The following is a 26444-nucleotide window of genomic DNA, read 5'->3' as shown; positions in this document are numbered from 1 at the left end:
ACATCTTTTTGTTTTTCTTCTGGAAGTATTATTTAATGCTTTCTTTTTAAGAATAAACAGTTTCCTTTTTCTTTTGTTATATTAATTTACTTAATAATTATACATATTTATGGAGTACAGTGTTGTTACAGCATCTTTAGGGTGTCTCCTTTCTGGCTGGAAACCTGTGGCTGGTGGCGCCTTTGTCTAGGCCCGCTGGGCTTGTTCCATCCACTTGGCCTGGCAGGCTCACGCTACCAGCCTGGATCACTTGTTTTTATTAATCTTCCTCAAATGTATGTATAGCTTACATTTATTTCAGTGTTTAATATTAGAAATGTTTTGGGGTATTTATTTAGAAGTTTGGTGATATTTTTGTGGCCAGAAGTATACCTCAGGAACTTGACTCTTGTTTATATCAGTTAACCTGTGGTGAAATTGGTTTCCTTCTACCTGGTATCATTTGAAGTTGCAGTTTCCAAGAACCTATCCATGATGTTAAATGAGGACTTAATTGTATTCTTGGTATTTTGTTTAAATAACAGTTTGGGATTTTCAACAGATTACTCCCTGAAAATATATTGTGTGAGAGAAGAGTTCCAATGCTGATATGGAAGATACTTATGCAGTCATCCTTGGTATCTGTTGGGGATTGATTCTAGGCCCACCAGGATACCAAAATCTGCAAATGCTCAAGTCCCTTAAATAAAATGTTTAGTATGCATACACCCCTCACCCCCTATATACTTTAAATCATCTCTAGATTATTTATAATACCTATTGCAATATAAATACTATGTGAATAGTTGTTATAGTGTATTTTTAAATTTTGTATTATTTTTATTTTTGAGATGGGGTCTCACTCTGTCATCCAGGCTGGAGTGCAGTGGCGCTATCTCGGCTCACTGCAACCTCTGCCTCCTTGGCTCAAGCAATCCTCCCACCTGAGCCACTTGAGTAGTTGGGACTACAGGTGCGCGCCACCACTTCTGCCTAATTTTTATATTTTTTTGATAGAGATGGGGTTTCACCATGTTGCCCAGGCTGGTCTCGAACTCCTGGGCTCAAGCAATCTGCCTGCCTCAGCCTCCCAGGGTGCTGGGATTACAGGCATGAGCTACGGTGACTAGCTCGCAGAAGTACTTTCTATCTAAGTGTTTATTTATTTATTTATTTATTTTTATTAATTTTTTTTGCACACAAAAACAATAAACATTTTCTAAAAATACATACAAACAAGAAGATGCGTATCAAACATATTAGGAAGGTTGCACATGGGAAGACGGGGAATAGAAATGGGGAGTGGGAATTAAAATAAATGAGAGAGGGACCTTATATGGATCAGTGATAATAACTCAATCCTCTATTTGACGAAGAAGGAGAAGGACGAGGAAGAAAAAGAAAGTGGGATAAAGGATCAGAAAGGGAGGAAAATAGAAAAAATTAGAGTATGACTCCAGGGTAGACCTGTTTTGTTGTCACTGAGTTGGTTGGTTGGTTTGTCTGTTGTATTTTTCATATGTTTCGCCATGTTGGCCAGACTGGTCTCGAACTCCTAGCCCGAAGTGATCAACCCGCCTCGACCCCCAGAGTGCCAGGACCACAGGTGTGAGCCACCACGTCCAGCCCCCACATTGCTTCTGGCCTCCGTGGTAGACCTCCCAGACGGGGCGGTAGGGCAGAGGCGCTCTCCACATCGCAGACTGGGCAGCCAGGCAAGGACGCTCCTCACTTCTTCCCAGATGGGGCAGCCGGGCAGAGGTGCTCCTCACTTCTTCCCAGACGGGGCGGCCGGGCAGAGGTGCTCCTCATTTCTTCCCAGACGGGGCGGCCGGGCAGAGGCGCTCCTCACTTCCCAGACGGGGCGACCGGGTAGACGCGTTGCTCATTTCTTCCCGGACGGGGCGGCCATGCAGAGACGCTCCTCACTTCTTCCCAGACGATGGGTGGCCGGGCAGAGGCGCTCCTCACCTCCCAGACGGGGCGGCCGGGCAGAGGCGCTCCTCACTTCCCAGACGATGGGTGGCCGGGCAGAGGCGCTCCTCACCTCCCAGACGGGGCGGCGGCTGGGCAGGGGCTGCAATCCCAGCACCCTGGGAGGCCAAGGCAGGGAGGCTGGGAGGCGGAGGCTGCCGCGAGCCAAGACCACGCCACCGCACTCCAGTCCGGGCCACACGGAGCACCGAGTGAGCGAGACTCCGTCTGCAGTCCCAGCACCTCGGGAGGCCGAGGCGGGCAGAGCACTTGGGGTCAGGAGCTGGAGAGCAGCGTGGCCAACATGGCGAAATGGCGCCCGCAGCCAAAGGAGAAAAAGCAGGCTGGCGAGCGCAGGCAGTCCCAGGCAGTCCGCGGTGCGGGGCAGCAGCGAGCCGAGTAGATTACGTGCAGCCTGGGCCACAGAGGGAAGAAAGAAAGAAAGAAAAGGAAGGAAGGAAGGCAGGCAGGCAGGCAGGCCTAAGTGTTTATTATACTCGTATTTATTCTCTGAATATTCTTAATCTGAGTCCCTGTATTTTACTATGTTTTAAAATTTTTGTTGTGGCAAAATATATAAAACATACTTGCCATTTTAACCATTTTAAAGTGTACAGTTCACAGACACTAACTACATTCACCATATTTTGCAGCCATCACCACTATCTTTTTCTAAAACCTTTCATCATCCCAAACAGAAACTCGACTCATTAACCATTAATGCTCCCAACCCCTTCCCCTAAACCCTCATAACACCCAGTGAACTTTTACTCTTTATGCATTTGCCAATTCAAATTACTTCACATAAGTGGTATCATGTAATATGTGTCCTTTTGTATCTGGCTTATTTCACTTAGCATAATGTTTTCAAAGTTCATTCATGTTGTAACATGTATCAGAACTTCATTCCTTTTTATGACTGAATAATACCCCATTGTAACTAATAACTTATTTTAAAAAGTGGTCAGTTTTTCACTCACATCCTTCTCTAACATTTCTCTTACAAGGCTACAGTTTTTGTATCTTGCTAAATGTCAGATGTTATAAATTGATGTAGCACACCAGCTTGAAAATGATGTAGGATATCATTAATTCAGTAAAATTTTTGTGTTTTGGTTCTACTCCATTTAAGTTTGGGGGCAGTAAAACAATTCTGTAAATTCACCTGACCTAGTCCCAGCCTCGTTTTCTGGGTTTGGAGGTGGGGGTGCAGCTAAAAGCCGCTAATGATTTTGTCACAGTTTCATAATCCTGAAATTTTTGTTGTCTTCACTTGAGTCTCAACTGGAAATCCGCTGCTTCATGGAGGTGGAGTTCAGCTGTTTGAACTGGGAAGCTGGAACTTACCCTTCTAGAGATGTGAACAAGTCCTTTTCCCTGCTGCTTCTTAACCACAGTTAATATGCATAATGGTTAATCCCATGCTGTTCTCTAGATGGAATTAGATAAGTGAACAGTAGGAGAATATATAATTCTTTAATCACAACCATTCAGCATAAAATTATATTAGCCTAAACAAGCAAAAAGGTCATCACTTCGTTGGCTAAAAATTTCAAGCTTGATCTTCTTCTGTATCTTTATATATGCTGAGTTTATAAGGAAACTGCAGTTTAAATAGATTAATTTTGTTGCTTTTAGCCTAGTGTCACAGCCTAAGATGAATTTGATTTAATTCTGTTACCTTTTAGCTATCCCTACCAACTTTGTCATTTACAAAACTGATGCACATGCTTTCTATGTCATTCTGATTTTAAAAATGTTTAACAGTCATGATCAATAACAAAAGCCAGTTGGCTGGTTTTTTTGTTTGTTTTCTGTTTTCTTGAGACGGAGTCTGGCTCTGTCGCCGAGGCTGGAGGGCAGTGGCACCATCTCAGCTTACTGCAATCTCTGCCTCCTGGGTTCCAGTGATTCTCCTGCCTCAGCCTCCCAGGTAGCTGGGACTATAGGCGCATGCCACCATGCACAGGTAATTTTCTATTTTTAGTAGAGACGGGGTTTTACCATGTTGGCCAGGCTGGTCTCACTGTGTTGCCCAGGCTGGAATGCAGTGGTACCTCAATCTCCCAGGCCCAAGCAATCCTCCCACTTTAGCCTCCTGTGTAGCTGGAACTATGGGTGCATGGCACTACACCTGGCTGATTCTTGAATATTTTGTAGCGGTGAGGGTCTTGCTGTTTTGCCTAGGCTGGTCTCAAACTCCTGGCATTAAGCGATCTTCCTGCACTGGCCTCCCAAAGTATTGGGATTTCTAACATAAAATTAACCACTTTAACTTTTTTTTTTTTTTTTTTACACAGGGTCTCACTCTGTCACCCAGGCTGGAGTGCAGTGGCTTGATCATGGCTCACTGTAGCCTTGACCTCCTTGGCTCAAGTAATCCTCCCAGCTCAGCCTCCCGAGTAGCTGGTACTACAGGCATGCGTCACCATGCCTGGCTAATTTTTAAGTTTTTTTAATAGAGATGAGGTCTCACTACATTGCCCAGGCTGGTCTCAAACTCCTGGGCTCAAGTGATCCTCATGCCTTGGCCTTCCAAAGTGCTGGGGTTATAGGCATGAGCCATTGTGCCTGGCCCATTTTAATCACCTTTAAGTGAACATTTCAGTGGTATTAATTACATTCACAATGTTGCCCAATCACCATGCCTATCTACTTTCAACTTTTTCATGACTCCATTTTTCTCAAATTTACATGGAAAAATAATTTTTCTTTCATCACACCAAACAGAAATACTGTACCTGTTATGCAATTATTTCCCATTCCTCTTCCTCCCCAGCCCCTGATAACCTCCAGTCTACTTTCTACTTCTATGAATTTGCCTGTTCTAAATATTTCATATAGTGGAATCATACAATATTTGCCATTTTGTGTCTGGCTTATTTCACTTAGCATAATGTTTTCAAGGTTCATCCATTTGTAGCGTATATCAGAACTTCATTCCTTTGTTTGTTTGTTTGTTTGTTTTTATGAGTCGAAGTCTCGCTCTGTTGCCCAGGCTGGAGTGCAATGGCGTGATCTCTGCTCACTGCAACCTCCACCTCCCAGGCTGAAGCAATTCTCCTGCCTCAGCCACCCAAGTAGCTGGGACTACAGGCACCCACCACCACACCCGGCTCATTTTTGTATTTTTAGTAGAGATGGGATTTCACCATGTTGGCCAGGCTGGTTTTGAACTCCTGACCTCAAGTGCTCCGCCTGTCTCAGCCTCCCAAAGTGTTGAGATTACAGGTGTGAGCCACCATGCCTGGCCCATTCCTTTTTTTGTAGTTACAGGAACAACACAGAAGAGAGACAATATTAAAAATATGTACTTACTAGTTGAACTGCGGAAACATGCTCACTGAAACACTTTGACTTGCATTAACGCTTTACATACCCATATTTATATTAAAAATTCTCATGCAACATGAAAATAGAAAAACTCCCTATACCTGATTTCCGTTCCCCATTTTCCCACTTGCAGTCATTTACTTAGGTAGCTTTTCACCCCATGGGGAAGAAAAAATCTAGGGTTCAGAACTACCAGTAACAGGGAAGAGAGAATTTTTTTTTTTTTTTGAGAATGAAATGTTACTCATCATAGCATATTCTTAAGCATGTGCTCCATATATGTGGCAAGGTAGCTGAATGTCTTTTGGCATAATTGTTACATGTTTGGCATGGATAGCAGAGTGGTTGATGTCTTCAAAAAGGCCAACCATCATTTGCCTCGTGCAGAGCACCAGTAACTGTATTCTGAAAGCACAGATCTGTTTTGAAGTCCCATACCAGATGCTGGAAGGGAGGTTTGTGAATCAGAAGTTCAGTGGACTTGTGATAAGGTTCAGTGTCACAGAGTACCAGGCCTGTAATGATGACGTTTCTTTACCCCTCCAATAGAGGGTGCACTCTTGTGAATGGCTTTTGTGGCTAATTGCTTCCTGGGTGCTTTACCATGGTCAGTTTGCAGGCTATCTGTTTTGTACAGGCCATGCTATAGAGACTTGTTTACTTATTCTTCAGCTCCCTCTGCAGGAGCTCAGTGAGCTAAAGGTGCTAGAGAGCTGTAATGGCTGCAAACACCCATTCTTTTTTATGGCTAAATAATACTTCACTGTGTGTATATACCACATTTTATTCATCTTTTTATGGGTTGTTTCCACCTTTCTTCTATTGTAAATAATGCTGCTGTGAATATTGGCATACAAGTATCTGTTTGAATTTCTGTTTTCAATTCTTTTTGGAACAGAGTTGTCAGGTCATGTGGTAATTCTCTGTTTACCTTTTTGAAGAACCACCAGGCTGTTTTCCAGAACAGCTGTACCCTTTTACATTTCCACCAAGAGTGTATGGATGTTGCAGGTTTTTTTACATTCTTGTTATTTATTCAATTTATTTATTTTTATTTTTTGAGATGGAGTCTCACTCTGTCGCCCAGGCTGGAGTGTGGAGTGCAGTGGCGTGATCTTGGCTCACTGCAATCTCTGCCTCCCGGGTTCAAGCCATTCTCCTGCCTCAGCCTCCCGAGTAGCTGGGACTACAGGCACACAACCCCACGCCCGGCTAATTTTTTTGTATTTTTGGTAGAGATAGGGTTTCACCGTGTTGCCCAGGCTGGTTTTGAACTCCTGAGCTCAGGCATTCCACCCACCTTGGCCTCCCAAAGTGCTAGGATTACAGGCGTGAGCCACCGCACCCGGCCTTATTCATTTTATTATAGCCATTCTTGTAGGTGTGAAGTTGTATGTATTGTGGTTTTGATTTGCATTTCCCTAATGACTAAAGATGTTGCATCTTTTTATTTAAGTCATTTGCCCTTTTTTAAATTGAGTTGTCATTTTGTTGTTGGATATATAATCCTAGGCTGAGTTTTTTTCTTCTTTCAGTATAGTAAAATTGTTTCTTCTGTTGTCTTGTGGCTTGCATTGTTTCTGATTACAAGTCAGTGATTATTCTTATTTTTGTTTCACTTTATACTTTTTCCCTCTCAGTGCTTTCAAGATTTTATCTATTACTATTTTTCAGGAATGTATGATATACCTTTGTTTGGTTTTGTTTATCTTACATGTGAGTTTCTTTGAGCATTTTGGATCGGTGGGTTTATCATCAAATTTGGAAGGTGTTTCGTTACTGTTCTTCAAATATGTTTCTGTTCACCCTTCCCTTTTCTTGTTCTCTAAGTACAGGTATGTAAAAAGCTTGGTGGTTTTTCACAGGTTACTGAAACTGATTATTTTCTCTCCTTTCCTCCCCCCACCCCCAGTTCTAGCTCCTTTTCTTCACCGTACTTCAGATTGGATAGTTCCTATTCCCATTTCTTCAAGTTCACTGCTCTTTTATTCAGTAGTGTTTAATATGCTTTTAAGGCTACACAGGGCCAGGCACAGTGACTCACCCCTGTAATCCCAGCACTTTGGGAGGCCTAAGCAAGTGGATCACTGGAGCCCAGGAATTCAAGACCAGCCTGGGCAACATGGCGAAACCCTTCCTCTACAGAAAATACAAAAAATTAGCCAGGAGTAGTGGTATACACCTGTAGCCCCAGCTACTTGGGAGGCTGAGGTAGGAGGATTGCTTGAGCCCAGGAGGCAGAGTTTGCAATGAGCCAAGATCATGCCACTGTATTCTCCAGCCTGGGCAACAGAGAAAGACCCTGTCTCAAAAAAAAAAAAAGCCACACAATAACTTTTTAGTTCAGATATTATATTTTTCACTCTAAAGTTTTATGTTTCTTTTTAAAATATAGTTTCTATTTCCATGTTTTTGTTTTTATTTAAATTCTTGAGCATATTTATAATAGCTGTTTTAAACTTCTTGTATACCAGTTTTTATCATCTCTGTCATTCTTTTGCCTCATAATTTTCTGGTGATTGGTTACAATTTTCTGTTTCTTGTATCTAGTAACTTTTTGATATCTAGTAGACATTGTAAACCTTATGTTATAAGTACCTGAATTTGTTGTCCTTATTTTTAAAATGTTGGATTTTATTCTAGCACACACTTAATCACAGATTAGCTAATCCTCTTTAATCCTGTGTTAAAGCTTTGTAATGGTGAGTCTTGAATAGACTTTAGTATAAGTATGGTTTACCTCTAATACTAAGGATTAACTCTTTTGGGGTCTCTCCTCAATGCTCTGGATGTTCAGTGAGGTGTCTCTTCTGCTTGACTGATAAACTCAATGTGAGCTTTGGGTACTATTCCGCTTTCTAATCCCTGGTAGTTGTTTCGTCGGTATATGTTCTTTGCTTAGACTTCAGGAATTTATACTTCGCATTTGTATGTTATTATTTATTCAGAATTTCACGGGGCCCTTTATTATTTTTTTGGAGCTAAGCATGACTCTACCTTATGATATTTACATACAAGAAAGACATGGTTAGTATTATGAAACACATTCGAAGAAAAGAAACATTTTGTTCTATTGGATTCTGCACTAAAGAAACAGTAATGTGAACACACATACTTTGTAGTTTTAGAAGGAAAAGTTTTTCAAAACACACACATATAGGAACAGAGCTTGCATTTTTTAAATCTTATTTCATTTTATTTTTTGAGACGGAGTCTCACTCTGTCACCCAGGCTGGAGTGCAGTGGTGCGATCTTGGCTCACTACAACCTCCGCCTCCCAGGTTCAAGCGATTCTCCTTACTCAGCCTCCCGAGTAGCTGGGATTACAGGCGCCCACCACCACGCCTGGCTAATTTTTGTATTCTTAGTAGAGACGAGGTTTCACCATGTTGGCCAGGCTGGTTTCAAACTCCTGACCTCAGGTGATCCACCCAGCTCAGCCTCCCAAAGTGCTGGGATCTGGGATTACAGGCATGAGCCACCACGCGCAGCCACAGAGCTTGCATTAAATGTTAACATTTGAAATTTTATCAGTAGTAAGTATGTTTTATGCAAATGAGTACTTAATGTTTTCATATACCATGGGTCTTATGTTGTGTTTGAGTTATTCTTCGAAACTCACCAACATACAGAGTGACTTATTTTGTGAATTCATATTTCATCTTTGTCATTACCTAAAGATGGCTTTTAAGCATGTAGGTTGGTGACATCAAGTTCTTTGGAAAAGTATATATTTTTTGCCTTTTTAACTTATGTATACTTTCCTTTTTAACTTTATGTCAGTCAGGATAAATTTTTTAGCCTGGGCAACATAGTAATATCCCATCTTTAAGAAAAAAATGAAAAAATTAGCAAGGTGTGATGGCATGTTCCTGTGTTCTCAGCTACTTGGGAGTCCTCAGACTCCCAAGGACTCTTGGGAGGATCACTTGAGCCTGGGAGGTCAAGGCTGCGATGAGCTGTGGTTATGCCACTGCACTACAGCCTGGGCAATAGAATGAGACCCTGTCTCAACAACAATGACAACAACAACAACAAAAAAAATGGAAAAGTATTGATCCTCATGAGAATTATATAAAATGAAAATTTGAAAACATTAATTTGGTTCTGTTGATGAATTAATCCAGCAGTTAGATTGGTGTACTAGAGTTTACTCTGGAAAAATATTTTCAAGCAAAAGTTATGAGCTCATCAGTGCTGAATTCTTACTAGTTAACAAAGTGACTTCAAACTCTGGCTTCCGCCTTCTGTCCTGAGATAGTATTTCCCACCCAGGGGCTGCTTTCCAGCTTAGGTCCTTGAATGAGACGACTTGGCACATTGCTTCAACATATGTGTCATGGAATGCAACTAGGCCCAGAAAGTTAAGTGATTTGCTTAAGACCACATAGTTGGTATATTAATAAAGCCTGGCTTCAATGTCAGGCGTTTCTGACTCTAAAAGCCATGATAAAACAGTGTCTGTCACTTAACTATTTCCCCTAAGGAACTGTGGGATAACCCTTTACCCTATATCCACTAGACAGTGGAATGACCAGGACCAGAAAGCAGCAGTTGAAACATGCTACAGCTGTTTCTAAACTCTGGAGACCTACGCATATCTACTGTTTTTTTTGGTTTTGTTTGAGATGGAATTTCGCTCCTGTTGCCCAGGCTGGAGTGCAATGGCGCAATCTCGGCTCACTGCAACCTGCGCCTCCTGGGTTTAAGGGATTCTCCTGCCTCAGCCTCCTGAGTAGCTGGGATTACAAGTGCCTGCCACCGCAACTGGCTAATTTTTTTTGTATTTTTAGTAGAGACAGGATTTCACCATGTTGGCCAGGCTGGTTTCTAACTTCTGACCTCAGGTGATCCACCAACCTCGGCCTCCCAAAGTGTTGGGATTACAGGCGTGAGCCACTGCGCCCGGCCTACATCTACCCTTTTTTGACCTCTTAACTATTAGACAAGAGGTAGGCTTTTGGTATGTTATAGTATAAGTCTTTTTCTTTGACAATACAGACAGATTTCCCTCTCTTCAGAGCTAATCATATTATTTACTGGGATGACATCATTGTTTGAAAGGAGGCTAGTGAGATCATTACCACATACATCAATCTTATATATTAGTATAACAGTGTCTTAAGTCTCTGACTGGATAGTCATGGCTACAAAATGTTTAAGAAAGTGTTTTTCTTTTCCTTTAATGTTGCATAATAGATACATATTTTTTGGGATACATGTGATCATTAATCCATTTATAATTTGGAAATACAAAATCTCAGTGTACTTTGGATATTCATTACCTTAAATGTTTGTCCTTTATGCTAGAAACATTTGAATTAATTTTTTCTAGTTATTTTGAAATGTACACTAGATTATTGTAATCACCTTACTGATCTAACCCTACATTTTATTTCTTCTGTCAAACCATATATTTGGGCCCATTAACCAACTTATCTTTATTTCCCCCTCCTCCCCACTACTCTTCCTATCCTCTGGTAACTACCAATCTACTCTCATCTTCATGAGATCTACTTTTTTTAGCTCCTACATATGAGTGACAACATGTGATATTCGTCTCTCTGTGGTTGGCTTATTTTTGTTTTTTGGTAGTGATGAGGTCTCACTATGTTGCCCAGGTTGGTTTCAAACTCTTGAGCTCAAGTGATCCTCCTGCCTTGGCCTCCCAAAGTGCTAGGATTACAGGCCTGAACCACCATGCCTGGACTGCTTGATTTATTTCACTTAACATGTTGCTGCAAATGACGCATTTCTTTTTTTTGGGACGGAATCTCGCTCTGTCCCCAGGCTGGAGTGCAGTGGGGCGATCTTGGCTTACTGCAACCTCCGCCTCCCGGGTTCAAGTGATTCTCCTGCCTCAGTCTCCCAAGTAGCTGGGACTACAGGCACGTGCCTCCACGACCAGCTAATTTTTGTATTTTTAGTAGAGACAGAGTTTTGCCACATTGGACAGGAAGGTCTTAATCTCTTGACCTCATGATCTGCCCACCTTGGCTTCCCAAAGTGCTGGGATTACAGGCGTGAGCCACCGCACCCGGCCTCTTTTTTCTGGCTGAATAATATTCCATTGTGTGTATATACCACATTTTCTTTATCCATTCATCTGTTGATGGGCACTTAGGTTAATTCCAAACTTTGGCTATTATGAATGGTGCTGCAATAAACATTAATACAGGTATCTTTTTGATATATTGATTTCCTTTCTTTTGGATATATACCCAGTAGCAATTTGCTGGATCATATGGTAATTCTATTTTTAGTCTTTTGAGGAACAGCTATAGCTGTTCTAATTTACACAATGGCTGTACTAGTTTACATTCCTGCAAACAGTGTACAAGAGTTTCCCTTTCTCCACATCCTCACTAGCATTTGTTATTGCCTGCTTTTCTTTTCTTTTTCTTTCTTTTTTTTTTTTCCTTGATGGAGTCTTGCTCTGTCACCCAGGCTGGAGTGCAGTGGCACAATCTTGGCTCACTGCAACCGCCACCTCCCAGGTTCAAACAGTTCTCCTGCCTCAGCCTTCCAACTAGCTGGGATTACAGGCGCATGCCACCATGCCTGGCTAATTTTTATATTTTTGGTAGAGATGGGGTTTCACCATGTTGCCCAGGCTGGTCTCGAACTCCTGACCTTGTGATCCACCTGCCTTGGCCTCTGAAAGTGCTGGGATTACAGGTATGTGCCACTGTGCCCAGTCTGCCTGCTTTTCGATATAAGGGGTGAGATTTTAACTCATTATAGTTTTGATTTGCCTTTCTCTGATGATTAGTGATGTTGAACATTTTTTCATGTACCTGTTGGCCATTTATATGTCTTCTTTTGAAGATTTCAGATCATATGCCCATTTCTTTTTTTTAGAAAGTGTCTCACTTCATTGCCCACACTGGAGTACAGTGGTGCAGTCTTGGCCCACTGCAACATCGGCCTCCTGGACTCAGGTGATTCTCCCACCTCAGCCTCCTGAGTAACTGTGATTACAAGTGCGTGCCACCACACCCAGCTAGTTTTTGTATTTTTTGTAGAGACGGGGGTTTCGGCCATGTTGCCCAGGCTGGTCTCGAACTCCTGAGCTCAAGTTATCTGCCTGTCTCCGCCTCCCAAAGTGCTGGGAATTTCCCCATTTAAAAATATAATTTTTTGTGGGTTTTTGTTTTGTTTTTTTGCTAGTAAGTTGTTTGAGCTCCTTATACAGTCTGATTATTAATCCCTTGTAAGATGGGTATTTTGCAAATGTTTTCTCCCATTCTACGGGTTGTCTCTTAATTTTGATTGTTGCCTTTGCTGAGCAGAAGTTTTTAGCTTGATCAAATCCCATTTATCTATTTTTGCTTTTGTTATTTGCCCTTTTGAAGTATTACACAAAAAATTTTTTCCCCAGAACAATCTCCTGGAGCATTTCCCCCAATGTTTTTTTCTAGTAGTTTCATAGTTTCAGGTTTTGGATTTAGGTCTTCAGTCCATTTTGATTTGATTTTTTGTGTATGGTGAAAGATGAGGAGTCTAGTTTCTTGTTTTTTATTTTGAGACAGAGTCTTGCTCTGTCACCAGGCTAGAGTGTAGTGGCACGGTCTCGGCTCACTGCAACCTCCGCCTCCTGGGTTTAGAGCAATTCTCCTGTCTCAGCCTCCTGAGTAGCTGGGATTACAGGCACGCGCCACCACGCTCGGCTAATTTTTGTACTTTTAGTAGAGACGGGGTTTTGCCTTGTTGGCCAGGCTGGTCTCAAACTCCTGACCTCAAGTGATCCACTTGCCTCAGCCTCCCAAAGTGCCGGGATTCCAGACATGAGCCACTGCGTCCAGCCTAGTTTTATTTTTCTGCATATAGTTATACAGTTTTCTCAGCACCATTTATTGAAAAGACTGTTCTTTCCCCCATTGTATGTTCTTTGTGCTTTTTTGTGAAGATGAGTGGATTGTAAATTTTTAGATTTATATCTGGGTTCTCTGTTGTCCATTGGTTTGTGTGTCTGTTTTTATGCCAGTACTGAAATGGGAAGGGTTCCCTTGTCCCCCTCGCAGGGTGTGTGACGGGGGTGTGGCTCGCTTCTTCAGTGCCCTGCTGTTCAAACCTTTAGGGAAACATACAGATGGGCAGGTTATGGGTCTCTGACACCATGGGCAGCATCTAGGGGTGAATGTTTACAGCTCCTGAAGCCCCAGTGGGTTTGTGTTAACGTGTGCTCTTTTAGTTTTGCCATCTCTAGGTGGCTTGTGTTTATCAGCTCAGTTAGACCCTCTGCATTATCGCAAGGGTTTTCTGTATCCCGGATTCTTGCCTTGATGTACCAGAAAAGTCGGATCACATGTGGGCTTGGAGAATGAGTGCAAGATTTTTTTGAATGGTAGAAGTAGCTCTCAGCAGATGGACGGTGAGCCAGAAGGGGATTGGGAAGGCGGTTTTCCCCTGGAGTCGGGCCGCTCAGCGGCCGGACTTTCCTCTGACTGCCCCACCCGAACTCCGCATCATTCTGCTGGTCAGTGGCCTGCCAGCATCTGCCAGTGCCTGTCAGTGTGCTCTTCAACTGATGTGTTCCTCTGGACGTCCAGCCACTTGTGCGTTCTACTGCTGATATGTTCCTTCTCAACGTTCAGCCATTTGTGTGTCTCTGCTTGCTGGGGTCTTGGGATTTTTATAGGTACACTTTGGGGGCGTGGCAGGCCAGGGTGGTCTTGGAAAATGCATTTGGGCACCAAGGCAGGAATGCCTGTCCTCACCTAGGTCCATGGGCACAGGCCTGAGGGTGGAGCCCTAGCCAGGCACCTGCCTTTCTCTACCCAGCACTTTCCTGCCCTCCTCCTGTATCAGTACCACGCTGTTGTGGTTACTATAGGTTTTTAGTAAGTTTGAAGTCAGGTAGCAGGATGCTGCCAGTTTTGTTATTTGCTCAGGATTGTTTTGGCTATTTGGGGTCTTTTGAGGTTTCATGTATGTTTTAGGATTCTCTTTTTCTTTCTCTATGAAGAATGTCATTGATATTTTGATAGGGATTGCATCGAATTTGTAAATTTCTTTGAATAGTATTGTCATTTTAACAAAATGAATTCTGGCTGGGTGTGGTGGCTCACGCCTGTAATCCCGGCACTTCGGGAGACCAAGGCAGGCAGATCACTTGAGGCCAGGAGTTCAAGACCAGCCTGGCCATCATAGTGAAACCCCATCTCTACTAAAAATACAAAAAATTAGCTTGGCATTGTGGTGCATGCCTGTAATCCCAGCTACTCGGGAGGCTGAGGCAGGAGAATTGCTTGAACCTGGGAGGTCGCGTTTGCAGAGAGCCAAGATCGAGCCACTGCACTCCAGCCTGGGCGACACAGCAAGACTGTCTCAAAAGAAAAAAAAAAAAAGAAAGGAAAAAAAATTAATTATTCCAATCCATGAACATAGAATATCTTTCCTTTTTTGTGTGTGTGTCCTCTTCAATTTCTTTCATCAGTGTTTTATAGTTTTCGTTTTATAGATCTTTCACATCTCTGGCTAAGCTGATTCCTAGGTATTTTATATTCTTTGTAGCTATTTTAACTCGGATTACTCACTTGGGATTTCTTTTTTAGATTGTTTACTGTTGGTGTATATAAATTGTATTGATTTTTGTATTTTGATTTTCTATCCTGCAGTCTTTCCTCAATTTATCAGTTCTAACAGTTTTGTGGTGGAATCTTTAGGTTTTTCTGAATATAAGGTCATGTTATCTGGTAACAAGGCTAATTTGACGACCTCCTTTCCAATTTGGAGACCCTTTATTTCTTTCTCTTGCCTAATTGCTCTGGCCTTTCCTTTTTTAATAGCTAAAGACATTTTTTTTTCTTTTGAGACGGAGTCTTGCTCTGTTGCCCAGGTTGGAGTGCAGTGGGGCAATCTTGGCTCATTGCAACCTCTGCCTTCCGGGTTCAAGTGATTCTCCTGCCTCAGCCTCTCAAGTAGCTGGGATTATAGGCGCCCACCACAACGCCCAGCTAATTTTTGTATTTTTAGTAGAGACAAAGTTTTACCACATTGGCCAGGCTGGTCTCGAACTCCTGACCTCAAATGATCCACCCCCCTCGGCTTTCAAAAGTGCTGGGATTACAGGCATGAGCCACTGCGCCCAGCCAGAAAATTATTATAGGGATTTTAAAACAAAAGCTTTGCAACAAATTATATAAATAACACTTTACCTTTATTAAGTGCTTTTCAAAAAATGACATCAAGACCACCCTGGACTGCCAGCATCCTTGCTATCCTATTCACACTCCGTCTTCTAAATCCGAAAATGAAAGCTAATTAGTAATGAGTGTGGCACTTAATATTCCCTAAATGTTAAAGGACTGCCTATTATAAGGTGGCCATTTAAATAGTTGTTCTTTTTTTTTTTTTTTTTTTTGAGTGAAAAAAGGGTACTTAGACATTAGAGGTGTTAGATGCATACTGCTTTCTGAAACATTGATTAAAGGCGGAAAATATGTACATCCTAGAATTTAGGAAATGGTGATTTGGGGGGACTTCCTCTTAATCATTTGTCAAATGAACTGGGTAATTCTAGAAGGTTATTGCTGTACTTGTATTTTGGGAATGATAGGGAGGTAGCAGTATATTCCAACCAAATTTATTCCATACAAAATCTGTTACATTTTACAAGTACTTGCAAAACTGAAAGTCATACCTTACTCAAAATTTCTTCCTTAATTTTACCCTCACTGCTTTTACTCTTTGTATTAAAGTCAGTGAAATTGTCAAAAGTGAAGAGACTGGATTATCAAGATACAGTGAATGGAAAGGGATGCCAAAAACTCAGTGTTTATAAATTGAATTTGTTACCATTTGAAATTTCTTTGTTTAATCTTCAGGAGATTTCACCAAAATGATGTATGTCTTGCTGATGATGTCTTTCATATAATTCTAGACAAATTAACTAGAAATGAATGTATATAATTGATATAGTTTGGATATTTGTCCCCTCCAAATCTTATATTGAAATGTGATCCCCAATGTTGGAGGTGGGGCCTGGTGGGAGGTGTTTGGATCATGGAGGCAGATCCCCCATGAGTGCCTGGGTGCTTTCCCTACAGTAATGAGTGCACTCTCACTCTATTAGTTCATGAAAGAGCTGGTTGTTTAAAGGAGCCTGGTACTTCCTCCTCTCTCTCATGCTTCCTCTCTCACCATGTGACATGTTTGTTCTTTGCTGCCCCTTCACTTCCTGTCACAAGTGAAAGCCTTCTGAGGCCTCATGAGAAGCTGAGCAGATGCTGGTGCCATGCTTATACAGGCTGCAGAACCGTGAGCCAAACAAACCTCTTTTCTTTATAAAAATTACCCAGCCTCAGGTATTCCTTTATAGCAATGCAAAACAGACTAACATATTAGTTGTACTATAGAACTAAAAGTTGGTTAAAAATTCAGCTTCAGAAGCCTGTCTTTCCTAGGTTAAAATTCTGACTCTGCTGCTTCAGTGATGTATGACTTTGGACAAGTTACTTAATCTCTTTGGGCTCTGGTTTCCCCCAGCCCTAAAATGAGGATACCAGTATTCCTTGTGGAGTCATCTAAAGGCTTAATACTGGTAAAGAACTTATGGTAGTAAAATGCCACATAATAAGCATTTAAATATTAGCTATTGCTTTTGTTATAAAAATAAGAGTTTATTAATGAGGTCAATGTTAGGCTTAAACACTAGAGCACTAAGGTCACGTAATTTCCTGGTGACTGGCAATTTAAAGATGAGATATACCACATGTGAATTGGTATAATAAACCATTTAATGGTGTATTAGACAACATTTATGTGTACTATACAACAGTATACTTCCAATTCCTTTCTCCCATCCTCTGTGCTATTGTTACGTGTTTTACTTTTACATATTCTATGAAGACACTTTACATTTTTTCTCTTACTGAGGTAGACTGCTAGTTATCTTTCACAGTGATTAGAAATAAGAAAAATGCTATTATATTTACCTTCATTTATGCCATTTCCAGTATTCTTATTTCTTTATGGAGGTACATGTATCTCTAATGGCATAATATTTCCTCCAGCCTGAGGTACTTTCTTGTATCCCTTTTTGCTGGTAATGACTTCTCTGTTTTTGTTTCCCTAAAAAAAAAAAAAAACAAAAAAAAATCTTTTCTTTTTGAAAGATATTTTCACCAGGTATAGAACTTATGGTTGAGTTTTTTCTTTTAGTGCTTTCAACATTTCACACCATTGATTTCTGGCTTACATAATTTTTGATGATAATCCAGCTATAATTTTTTGTTTTTTTAATGTAATTTTTTTTTCTTCTGGCTGCGTTAAACATTTTCTTTTTATCTTTGGTTTTGAGAAGTTTCAATGTGATTTGTCTAGTTGGTTTTTGGGATTAGAGGTGTGATCTATTCTGCTTGTTCTCTGAACTTCGTAATATCTGTGGTTTTGTGTCTATTCGTTTTGAAAATCCCCAGCCTTATCTCCTCAGATATTTATTTGCCCCATTCTCTCTTTTTTTTTGTAGGATATCAGGGTTACGTGAATGTTACATAATTGATATGATCTCACAGCTCTTGGGTTTTCTGTTCTGTCTACCTTCCCCTCCCCACTCTCGTCACATTTTCCCCCTTTTGTTTTGTTTTGGATAATCTCTTATGCAACTCTGTTGAGTTTAATCTTGAGCCATTCCAAAGCATTCTTCAGACTGCGTTAGCATATATTTTCTTTGTCTCTGACAATATATTGGGTTTTTCCTTCTTCTTTCTGTGACTTAAAACTTACGATTGAAACATAAGTGTTTCATATAGGACAGAAGAGACTGAGCCAAGTAGTATCTTTCTTCAGCTTGGGAAGTTAAGTCAGTATAGTTTATAGTTTAGCTTAATTTTGGTCTTGTTGCTATGGTTACCCTCAGTGCTATACAGTCTTCAATTTCCATTCTAGGGTTACTTTTTTTTTTTTAGGGGTTAGGGCTTTTTTCTTAGAGGTTTTTTCTAATGTTTGCTCTACCTTCAACTTTTGATGTTACCTTCTATTTGTTATCACACCTCAAAGACATTCTGTATAGTCCTATTTCTCTCTCAGTTTTAGGCAGGTGCTGTGTCCCTGGATATTAGGGGTGACACCTTTACACTGATCTTCCTTCTTCCCAGTGATAGGGGATCTGTAAGGTCTGGGGCCATTATGTTTTCCTGCCCTTCCCCAGGGATAAAGGTGTTTTTGTTTTTGTTTTTCCCTGTTATTTTCTTCTAGTTGAGAGTGGGAGATGGGGCAACTAAAAATAGTTATTTTACAAAGTGTATTAGTTCTGTTTGTTTGGTTTTTTAAAAAATATTTTTAATGTTCTGTAGCTATTTCCTTTGGCTAGTTTTTGCTGGGTTGAGTTATCACTGGCACTAGAGATAGATAGTTTTTGACATCAGTTGTCAGGTGTTATTAAATATATTTATAAATATAATTTGGTGAATAATATATATTTTCAGTTTTCATATTGACTATTTAACTTCTCGAATTATTGTTTAATCATGCATTTTTATTGACAAAAATTTTGCCTGGCAGATAGTAGGCACTCAACAAAGAACTGTTGAATTAATGAATTTACTGTGATTTCTGTTGTCCCTTTCCTATGCATAGTTTTTCTTCTTTATTTCTGATTACTATAATACTTATTTCTGAGAGTGTTAAAAAATATTTTTTGGAGTCTCTTTGAATTTCTGAACATTCAGTTAGAGAGTATCTTTTTTTCCAATCAAAGTAATGTGCATAAGTTTTCCCAGGTTTGAAGGAAGTTGTGTAATTGCACAAAATTCTTATCACATTATTGTGGCTATTGGAGAACCTTTGTACTCCTGGACCTTGATAAGGACTCCCAAGAGAAAGAATAAATAATTCAGTTGTGTGAGTCTGTAATATGCAGATACTCCTCTACTTACCCTGGGATTACAGCCTGATAAACCCATTGTAAGTTGGGAATATTGTATGTTGAAAAGGCATTTCGTACACCTAACCTACCAAACATCAGAGCTTAGCCTAGACTGTTTTAAATGTGCTCAGGCCGGGTGCGGTGGCTCATGCCTATAATCCCAGCACTTTGGGAGGCCAAGGTGGGCAGATCATTTGAGGCCAGGAGTTCGAGACCAGCCTGGCCGACATGGTGAAATGCCATCTCTACTAAAAATACAAAATTAGCCTGGCATGGTGGCACATGCCTGTAATCCCAGCTACTTGGGAGACTGAGGCAGGAGAATTGCTTGAACTGAGAGGTGGAGGTTGCAGTGAGCCAAGATGACGCCATTGCACTCCAGCCTGGGCAACAGGAGCAAAACTCCATCTCAAATAAATAAATAAATAAAATAAATATTTATATATATGTGCTCAGAACACTTATATTAGCCTTCAGTTGGGCAAAATCATCTAATGCAAATCAGATTTTATAATAAAGTGTTAAATATCTCATGTAATTTATTGAATACTGTGTGGTTTCTACTGAATGTGTATCACTTTCACACCATTGTAAAGTTGAAAAATCAAGTTGGAGACCATCTGTACGTATTTTACAGTAGACACAGTCTGTTCTTGACTGAGTGCAATAATAAGGTCCAAAAGAGGAAGAAGAGGGAGAAACTTAACATCATTTCACTAAAATTTACCAGGGCCTTTTCTGGAGGTGGAGATAAAATTTGTTAAAGGTGATAGCTGCCTCAGATTCCTCAACAACTGAAATGCCTCCTAAGGTTGGCTTTATCATCTTCTTCCAGGTGATTTACTGTTCTTTTGGTGGAACATCCAAAGGGCTGCACTTCAATAATTTAATAGTTGGACTTGTCCTCCTTACAAGAGGCAAAGATGAAGAGAAAGCAAAATGTAAGTACTTTTATTATCTCAAAAATAATACCACATCTATGTACAGAATAATTTATCTCAAAATTCTGATGACAGGTAGAGGATTTGAATTGACATTTTCCCAAAGAAGATATACAAGTGGTAAATAAACACCTGAAAAAATGTGCAACATAATTAGTCATTAGAGAAATACAAATTAAAACTACAGTGAGATACTACTTCACACCTACTAGAGTGGCTAAAAGTAAAAAGCCTGATAATAACAAGTGTTGAGGAAGATGTGGAAAAATTGTAACCCGCATCATACATTGCTGATGGGAGTATAAAATAGTGCAGCAGGTTTGGAAACCAGCCTGGTGGCTCCAAATTGTTAAACATTGTTACCGTGTGTCCCAGCAATTCCACTCCTAAGTATGTACCCAAGAAAATTTAATACATATGTTTACCACACACACACACAAAAACTTGTACAGAAATAGTCATAGCATCATTGTTCATAATAGAAAATGGAAACAACCCTAATGTCCACCAGCTGGTAAGTGAATAAACAAAACATGATATATCCATATGCTGGAAAATTACTCTGGTATAAAAAGGAATAAAGTGCTGATTCATGGTACAGTATGGATGAACTTGAAACATTTTGCTTAGTGATAGATGTCAGTCCCAATAGGCCATATATTGTGATTCCATTTATATGAAATTTCAAGATTAGGCAAATCTACAGTGGCAGAAAATGGTAGATTAGTGGTTGCCAGAGGTATCAGGTGACAGAGAAATGGAGAACAACTGCTAATGGATACAGGATTTCCTTTTGGGTTGGCAAAAATGTTCTGGAATTACATAGGAGTGACAGTTGCACAACCTTATAAATATACTTTAAAAATCACTGAAATGTTTAAAAGGGTGAATTTTATGGGATGTGAATTATGTCTCAATATAACTTATTTTTTTAAATTCTGATGACATAGACATAGTAATCTATTCTTTGTTTCACAAACGAAACCAAAGTTTACTTACTTGATAACATTTTATATACATTATTTGTAAAAGGTTTAATTTTTTTAATGTTTTACTTTTAACTTCAGAAATTAATTTTATTAGGTGAATTATCTAAGCAGAGAAAAGAGTGGCACCTCATTCATTACCTTTAAATCCTGCTGATCAGGGAAATGCTATAATGAGAGGACACCATTTCCCCTGCTAAATGTGAAAGGAAAGATAATCTTAGTTGCTTAGTGTCTGTCTGTATTTCGTAGGATATAGATTTATTTACTTTTAAAAAATTCATTCATTTAATTATTTATAAGGTCTTCTGTCCCCTCATTCTTTTCTTTGAGCTCCCCAAAGACAGATCTGCCTTACCAAAAGCATTCGTAAACATTGCATAGTTTTTTGAGGATTTCCCAGGGGAAATATGGAAGCTGTTTATATTACACAGAATGTAACATTTTGTTCCCAAAATTCGTACACTTTTATTCTTGACCACCATATGCTGGGTCTTTCTCTCTTCCTTCTTCCTTTTCTAATCTGCCTACTATGGTCTGAATGTTTATGTCTCCCTCAAAATTCATATATTGAAATCCTAACCACCAAGGTGATGGTATTAGGGGATGGGGACTTTGGGAGGTGATTAGGTCATGAGGGTTAATCATAAGTATCTTATGAGTGGGATTAAGTGCCCTAATAAAAGAGACCCCAGAGAGACCCTTTATATTTTCCCCTGTGTGAGGATACAATGAGAAGGTGGCTGTCTATGAACTAGGAAGTGGTCCTTCACCAGACACCAAATTGATGGTGTACTTCCCAGCCTCTAGAACTGTGAGAAATAAATTTGTTATTTGTAAGCACCCAGTTTATGGTATTTTGTTACAGCAGCCTCAGCAGACTAAGATACTGCCCTGGGACTGCTTCTAAATTTCTCAGAATCCCCTCCTATTCTTGAATCTAGACCATTATTTTTAATTCTTGCTATGGTTTGAACACATTACCCAGAGTTCATGTGTGGAAACTTAATTCCCAGTGCAACAGTGTTGAGAGGTGGGACCTTTAAGAGATGATTAGATCATGAGGGGTCCACACTCATGAATGAATGAATGCTGTTATCTCAGGAGTAAGCTTCTTATCACAGGAGTGGCATCCTTACAAAGGAAGAATTCAGCCTCCTTCTCTCTCCCTCTTGCATGTGTTCTCTTGCTCTTCTGCTTTCCGCTATGGGATGATGGAAGAGCAGGAAGGTACTTGCCAGATGCAGGTGCCTTGACCTTGGACTTCTTAGCCTCCCAAATTGTAAGAAATAAATCTGTTCATTATAATAAGTTGCTAGATCTGTGGTATTTTATTATAGCAGCACAAAATGGACAAAGAGATCATTTTTAAGAAAAGTTTTATTGAGGTATAATTGTCATACAATAATATGCACATATATGAAGTATATATTTTGATACGTGGTTTTGTTTTTGTTTTTGTTTTTGGAGGGGATAGGGGACAGAGGAGATAGCCTCACTCTGTAGCCCAGGCTAGAATATAGTGGCACAGTGGCACATAGCTCACTGCAGCCCTTAACTCCTGGGCTCAAGTGATCCACCTACCTCAGCCTCCCAAGTAGCTAGGACTATAGGTGCATGCCACCATGCCTAGCTAATTTATTTTCTTTATTTTATTTTTGTAGAGGTAGGGTCTTGCTAGGTTGCCCAGGCTGGACTCAAACTCCTGGCCTCAACTGATCCTTCTGCCTCTGTCTTCCAAAGTGCTAGGATTACAAACATGAGCCAGCATACTTAGTTATACATTTGTATATGTTTTGACACATGTATATGCCCAGTAAACCATTACCATAATCAAGATAATGAATGTATCCATAAACCCAGTTTTATGTATTGGAATGTAATTGTGATCTTGATTTTTCCAAATTAGCATTTCTTCACCAGCAGAAATATAAATTGGCCCCAGGCAGCAATAATTAAAAATATGGGACAGGTATGGTAGTGCATGCCTGTAATCCTAGTTATTTGGGAGGCTGAGGCAGGGGGATCTTTTTGAGGCCAGGAGCTTAAGGTAACAGTACAGCAATAAAAACAATACAAATAAAAAACAATACACTATAACAACTATTTACATAGTATTCACATTGTTTTAGGTATTATAAATAAGCTAATGATGATTTAAAATATATGGGAGGATGTGGATAGGTTATATGTGTCAACTGAAAAAAATTATGATATCTATAAATTTGGAAAAGAGACTTTATTTCTTATAAAGGGTTACAGCCTGCAAGGTGGCCATTTTGACAGGCTGAGAAACATAGCCTCCAGCAGATACCCCAAACAGGTACTATGCAAGGGAGAATAGAACAGAGATTTATGCTGAAGAGGTTGGCCAGTTGTACATATTCAACAGCTTATCGGAGGGGCCATGAATATTCATGAAGTGGTTCCTGACACATGCGTACTGAACACATACATGTTATATGTGTCCCATGTTTACTTTGGGGTGGAGACTTAATATTTAAATGCATTACAGTTAGGCCCTATAAGTCAAAAGGTGAAACAGGGACACCAAGGCAGTCAAATGAGCAGCTTCTGTAAACCAGTCAGAACCAGTCCATGGTCAGTGGTCTTCTTATCAGGAGACCACTAACTTGTTGATAGTTACTGAAATAGCTCTCTTGTCCAGTCAAAGCTGTAGTTATGGCTTGTGGAACAGGAGTCAGTAGGTTAGCATTTGGTGATGAATGAGCTGCAACTGTTTCAATATTGCTTATCTCAAGGCCAGAGAAAAAGAAAAATGGCCAGGCACGGTGGCTCATGCCATGATATTTTGAGGTGGGTTGTGATGGCTCACACCTGTAATCCCAGCACTTTGGGAGGCTGGGGCAGGTGGATCACCTGAGGTCAGGAGTTTGAGACCAGCCTGACTAATATGGTGAAACCCCGTCTCTACTAAAAATACAAAAATTAGCTGGGCGTGGTAGCGTGTGACTGTAATCCCAGCTACTAGGGAGGCTGAGACAGGAGAATTACTTGAACCCAGGAGGCGGAGGTTGCAGTGAGCCAAGATTGCGCCACTGCACTCCAACCTGGGCGATAGGGCAAGACTCTGTCTCAAAAAGAAAAAAAAGAAAGAAAAAGAAAAACATTGTAGCAGTTAGAACATAGTTTATTGATTGATTGATTGAGACAGGGTTTCATTCTGTCTCCCTGTCTGCAGTACAGTGGCAAGATAGCTCACTGCAGCCTTGAACCCCTGGGCTCAAGTGATCCTCCTGTTTCAGCCTTCTGAGTAGCTGGGACTAGAGGCACGTGCCACAATGCCCAGCTAATTTTTTAATTTTTTGTAGAGATAGGGGTCTCGCTATGTTGCCCAGGCTGGTCTCGAACTCCTGGCCTCAAGTGATTCTCTCGTCTTGGCATCCCAAAGTGCTGGGATTACCAATATGAGCCACCACACCTGGCAGTTCTTTAAGTGTAGGGGTACATGACTTAATGCCTTGCCTGGCATAGCCTTAAGTTTTGTTTACAATTTGGTATCTTTCTGCCACAGAGAGTCTGTCAGTCTTCTGATCTTTATTTTTAATGCTGGTTAGTTGTTGCATCTAAACTGCAAAAGGGATTGGATATAATGCGATGTGTCTGACCGCCCATCCCCTCATGACCAGTATCTATTTTTAAGGATTTTCTGGGGTCCCCTTGGGCAAGAGAGGGAGTCTGTTCAGTTGGTTGGGGTGCTTAGGATTTTCTTTTTAGTTTTCATGTACAAAATACCATGCCATTTTATATGAGGCTTGAGCACCTGCAGATTTTGATGTCCTTGGGGGTTCTGTAACTAATCCTCTATGGATACTGAGGTACAACTGGTAACAATTTTTTAAGTCACAAACATATATTTTTAAAGTTTCTTCATTTTTAAAAATGTGATTGTATTAGTTTTCTAGGGCTGCCATAACAAAGCACCACAAACTGGGTAGCTTAAAACAACGGATATTTACTGTCTCACAGTTCTGAAGGCTAGAATTCTGTCCAAAATCAAAGTGTCAGCAGGGCCATGCTTTCTCTGAAACCTGTAGGGGAAAATTCTTTCTTCTCTCTTGCTTCTAGGATGACTGACAATCCTTGGGGTTCCTTGGCCTGCAGCTATATCATTCTAATCCCTGCCTCTCTTATCACATGGCTTTATTTTTCTGTTTGTGCTTTTCTTCTTATAAGGGCACCAGTCATATTATATTGGGTCCTACCCTAATGACCTCATCTTAACTTGATTATATCTACAAAGACTCTTGTTTCCAGATAATCTCACATACACAGGTACTTCAAGGTTAGGACTTCAGTATATCTTTAGGGGGATAAAGTTCAGCCTATAACAACAATATTTCAAACATACATCTAATACATACCTCCACCTAGCTTTACTATTTCTTAACATTGTATCATATGTCCCTGATTTGATTTTTTAAAAATATTAAAACTAAGGTGAGGTTTTCTTTGTATCCCTTCATGATCCCATTCTGTTCTTCCCTCTACAGAGGTTACCACTTTCATGAATTTGGTGATTTTTTTCTCATGCTGGTTTTTATACATTTATAACATGTTTATGTGTCCTTACACATTGTCAACTACTTTGCAGGTTTAAAGTTTTAAATAAATGGTACACATTAGTTCCCCCTTATCTGCACAGATCTGTTCCAAGACCCTCCCAGTGGATGTCTGAAACCATAGATAGTCCCAAACCTTATATATACCGTTTCTTCCTATACATATGTATCTATGATAAAGATTAATTTAAAAATTAGGCACAGTAAGATATTAACAACAATAAAATAGTACTATTATAACAATATACTATAATAAAAGTTATGTGGATGTGGTCACTCTCTGTGTTAAAATATCTTACTGTACTCACGCTTCTTGTGATCTGTAAGTCTGATAACCAAAATGGCCACTAAGTGACTAACAGGTGAGTAGCATGTGGATACACTGGACAACAGGATCATTCAGGTCCCAGGTGGGATAAAGAGGGAGGCAAGAGATTTTATCACATTACTCAGAACAGTGTGCAATTTAAAGTTTATGAATTGTTCATTTCTGGAAATTTCCATTTAATATTTTTGGACCTCTGTTAACCACAGGTAACTGAAACCTTGGAAAGCAAAACCATGGATAAGGGAGTACTACTGTACTATACAGATGATTTTGTCATTTGCTTTTCCTCTGAATATTGTATCTTTTGATATTTATCCATCTTGAAACACGTATTTTAACTTCTATGTAGTATTTCATTGTGTGTATCTCATTTTACCTGTTCTCTTGTTGATAGACATTTATCTTTTTTTTTCTAAGTTTTGCTCTTACAAACAGTATTTCAGTGAACAT

The 26444-nt window shown here is 40.1% G+C and overlaps 1 protein-coding gene across 3 annotated transcripts in view; it reads left to right on the top strand.

Annotated features, from left to right (window-relative positions):
- USP32 (ubiquitin specific peptidase 32) overlaps positions 1 to 26444 on the top strand; it is a 236296-nt gene that overhangs the window by 92412 nt on the left and 117440 nt on the right. For all 3 annotated transcript variants that reach the window (XM_058445883.1, XM_058445884.1, XM_032162872.2), the window contains one exon: positions 19992 to 20097. In XM_058445883.1, coding sequence (XP_058301866.1) covers positions 19992 to 20097 — 106 coding nt within the window. The remainder of the gene's footprint in view (positions 1 to 19991; positions 20098 to 26444) is intronic.

Source organism: Hylobates moloch, unplaced genomic scaffold (genome assembly GCF_009828535.3).
Source record: "Hylobates moloch isolate HMO894 unplaced genomic scaffold, HMol_V3 SCAFFOLD_10, whole genome shotgun sequence".
In the NCBI taxonomy this organism is placed as follows: Eukaryota; Metazoa; Chordata; class Mammalia; order Primates; family Hylobatidae; genus Hylobates; species Hylobates moloch.
Note: the sequence above shows the minus strand (reverse complement) of the source record. Positions and strands in the feature narration are given on the sequence as shown.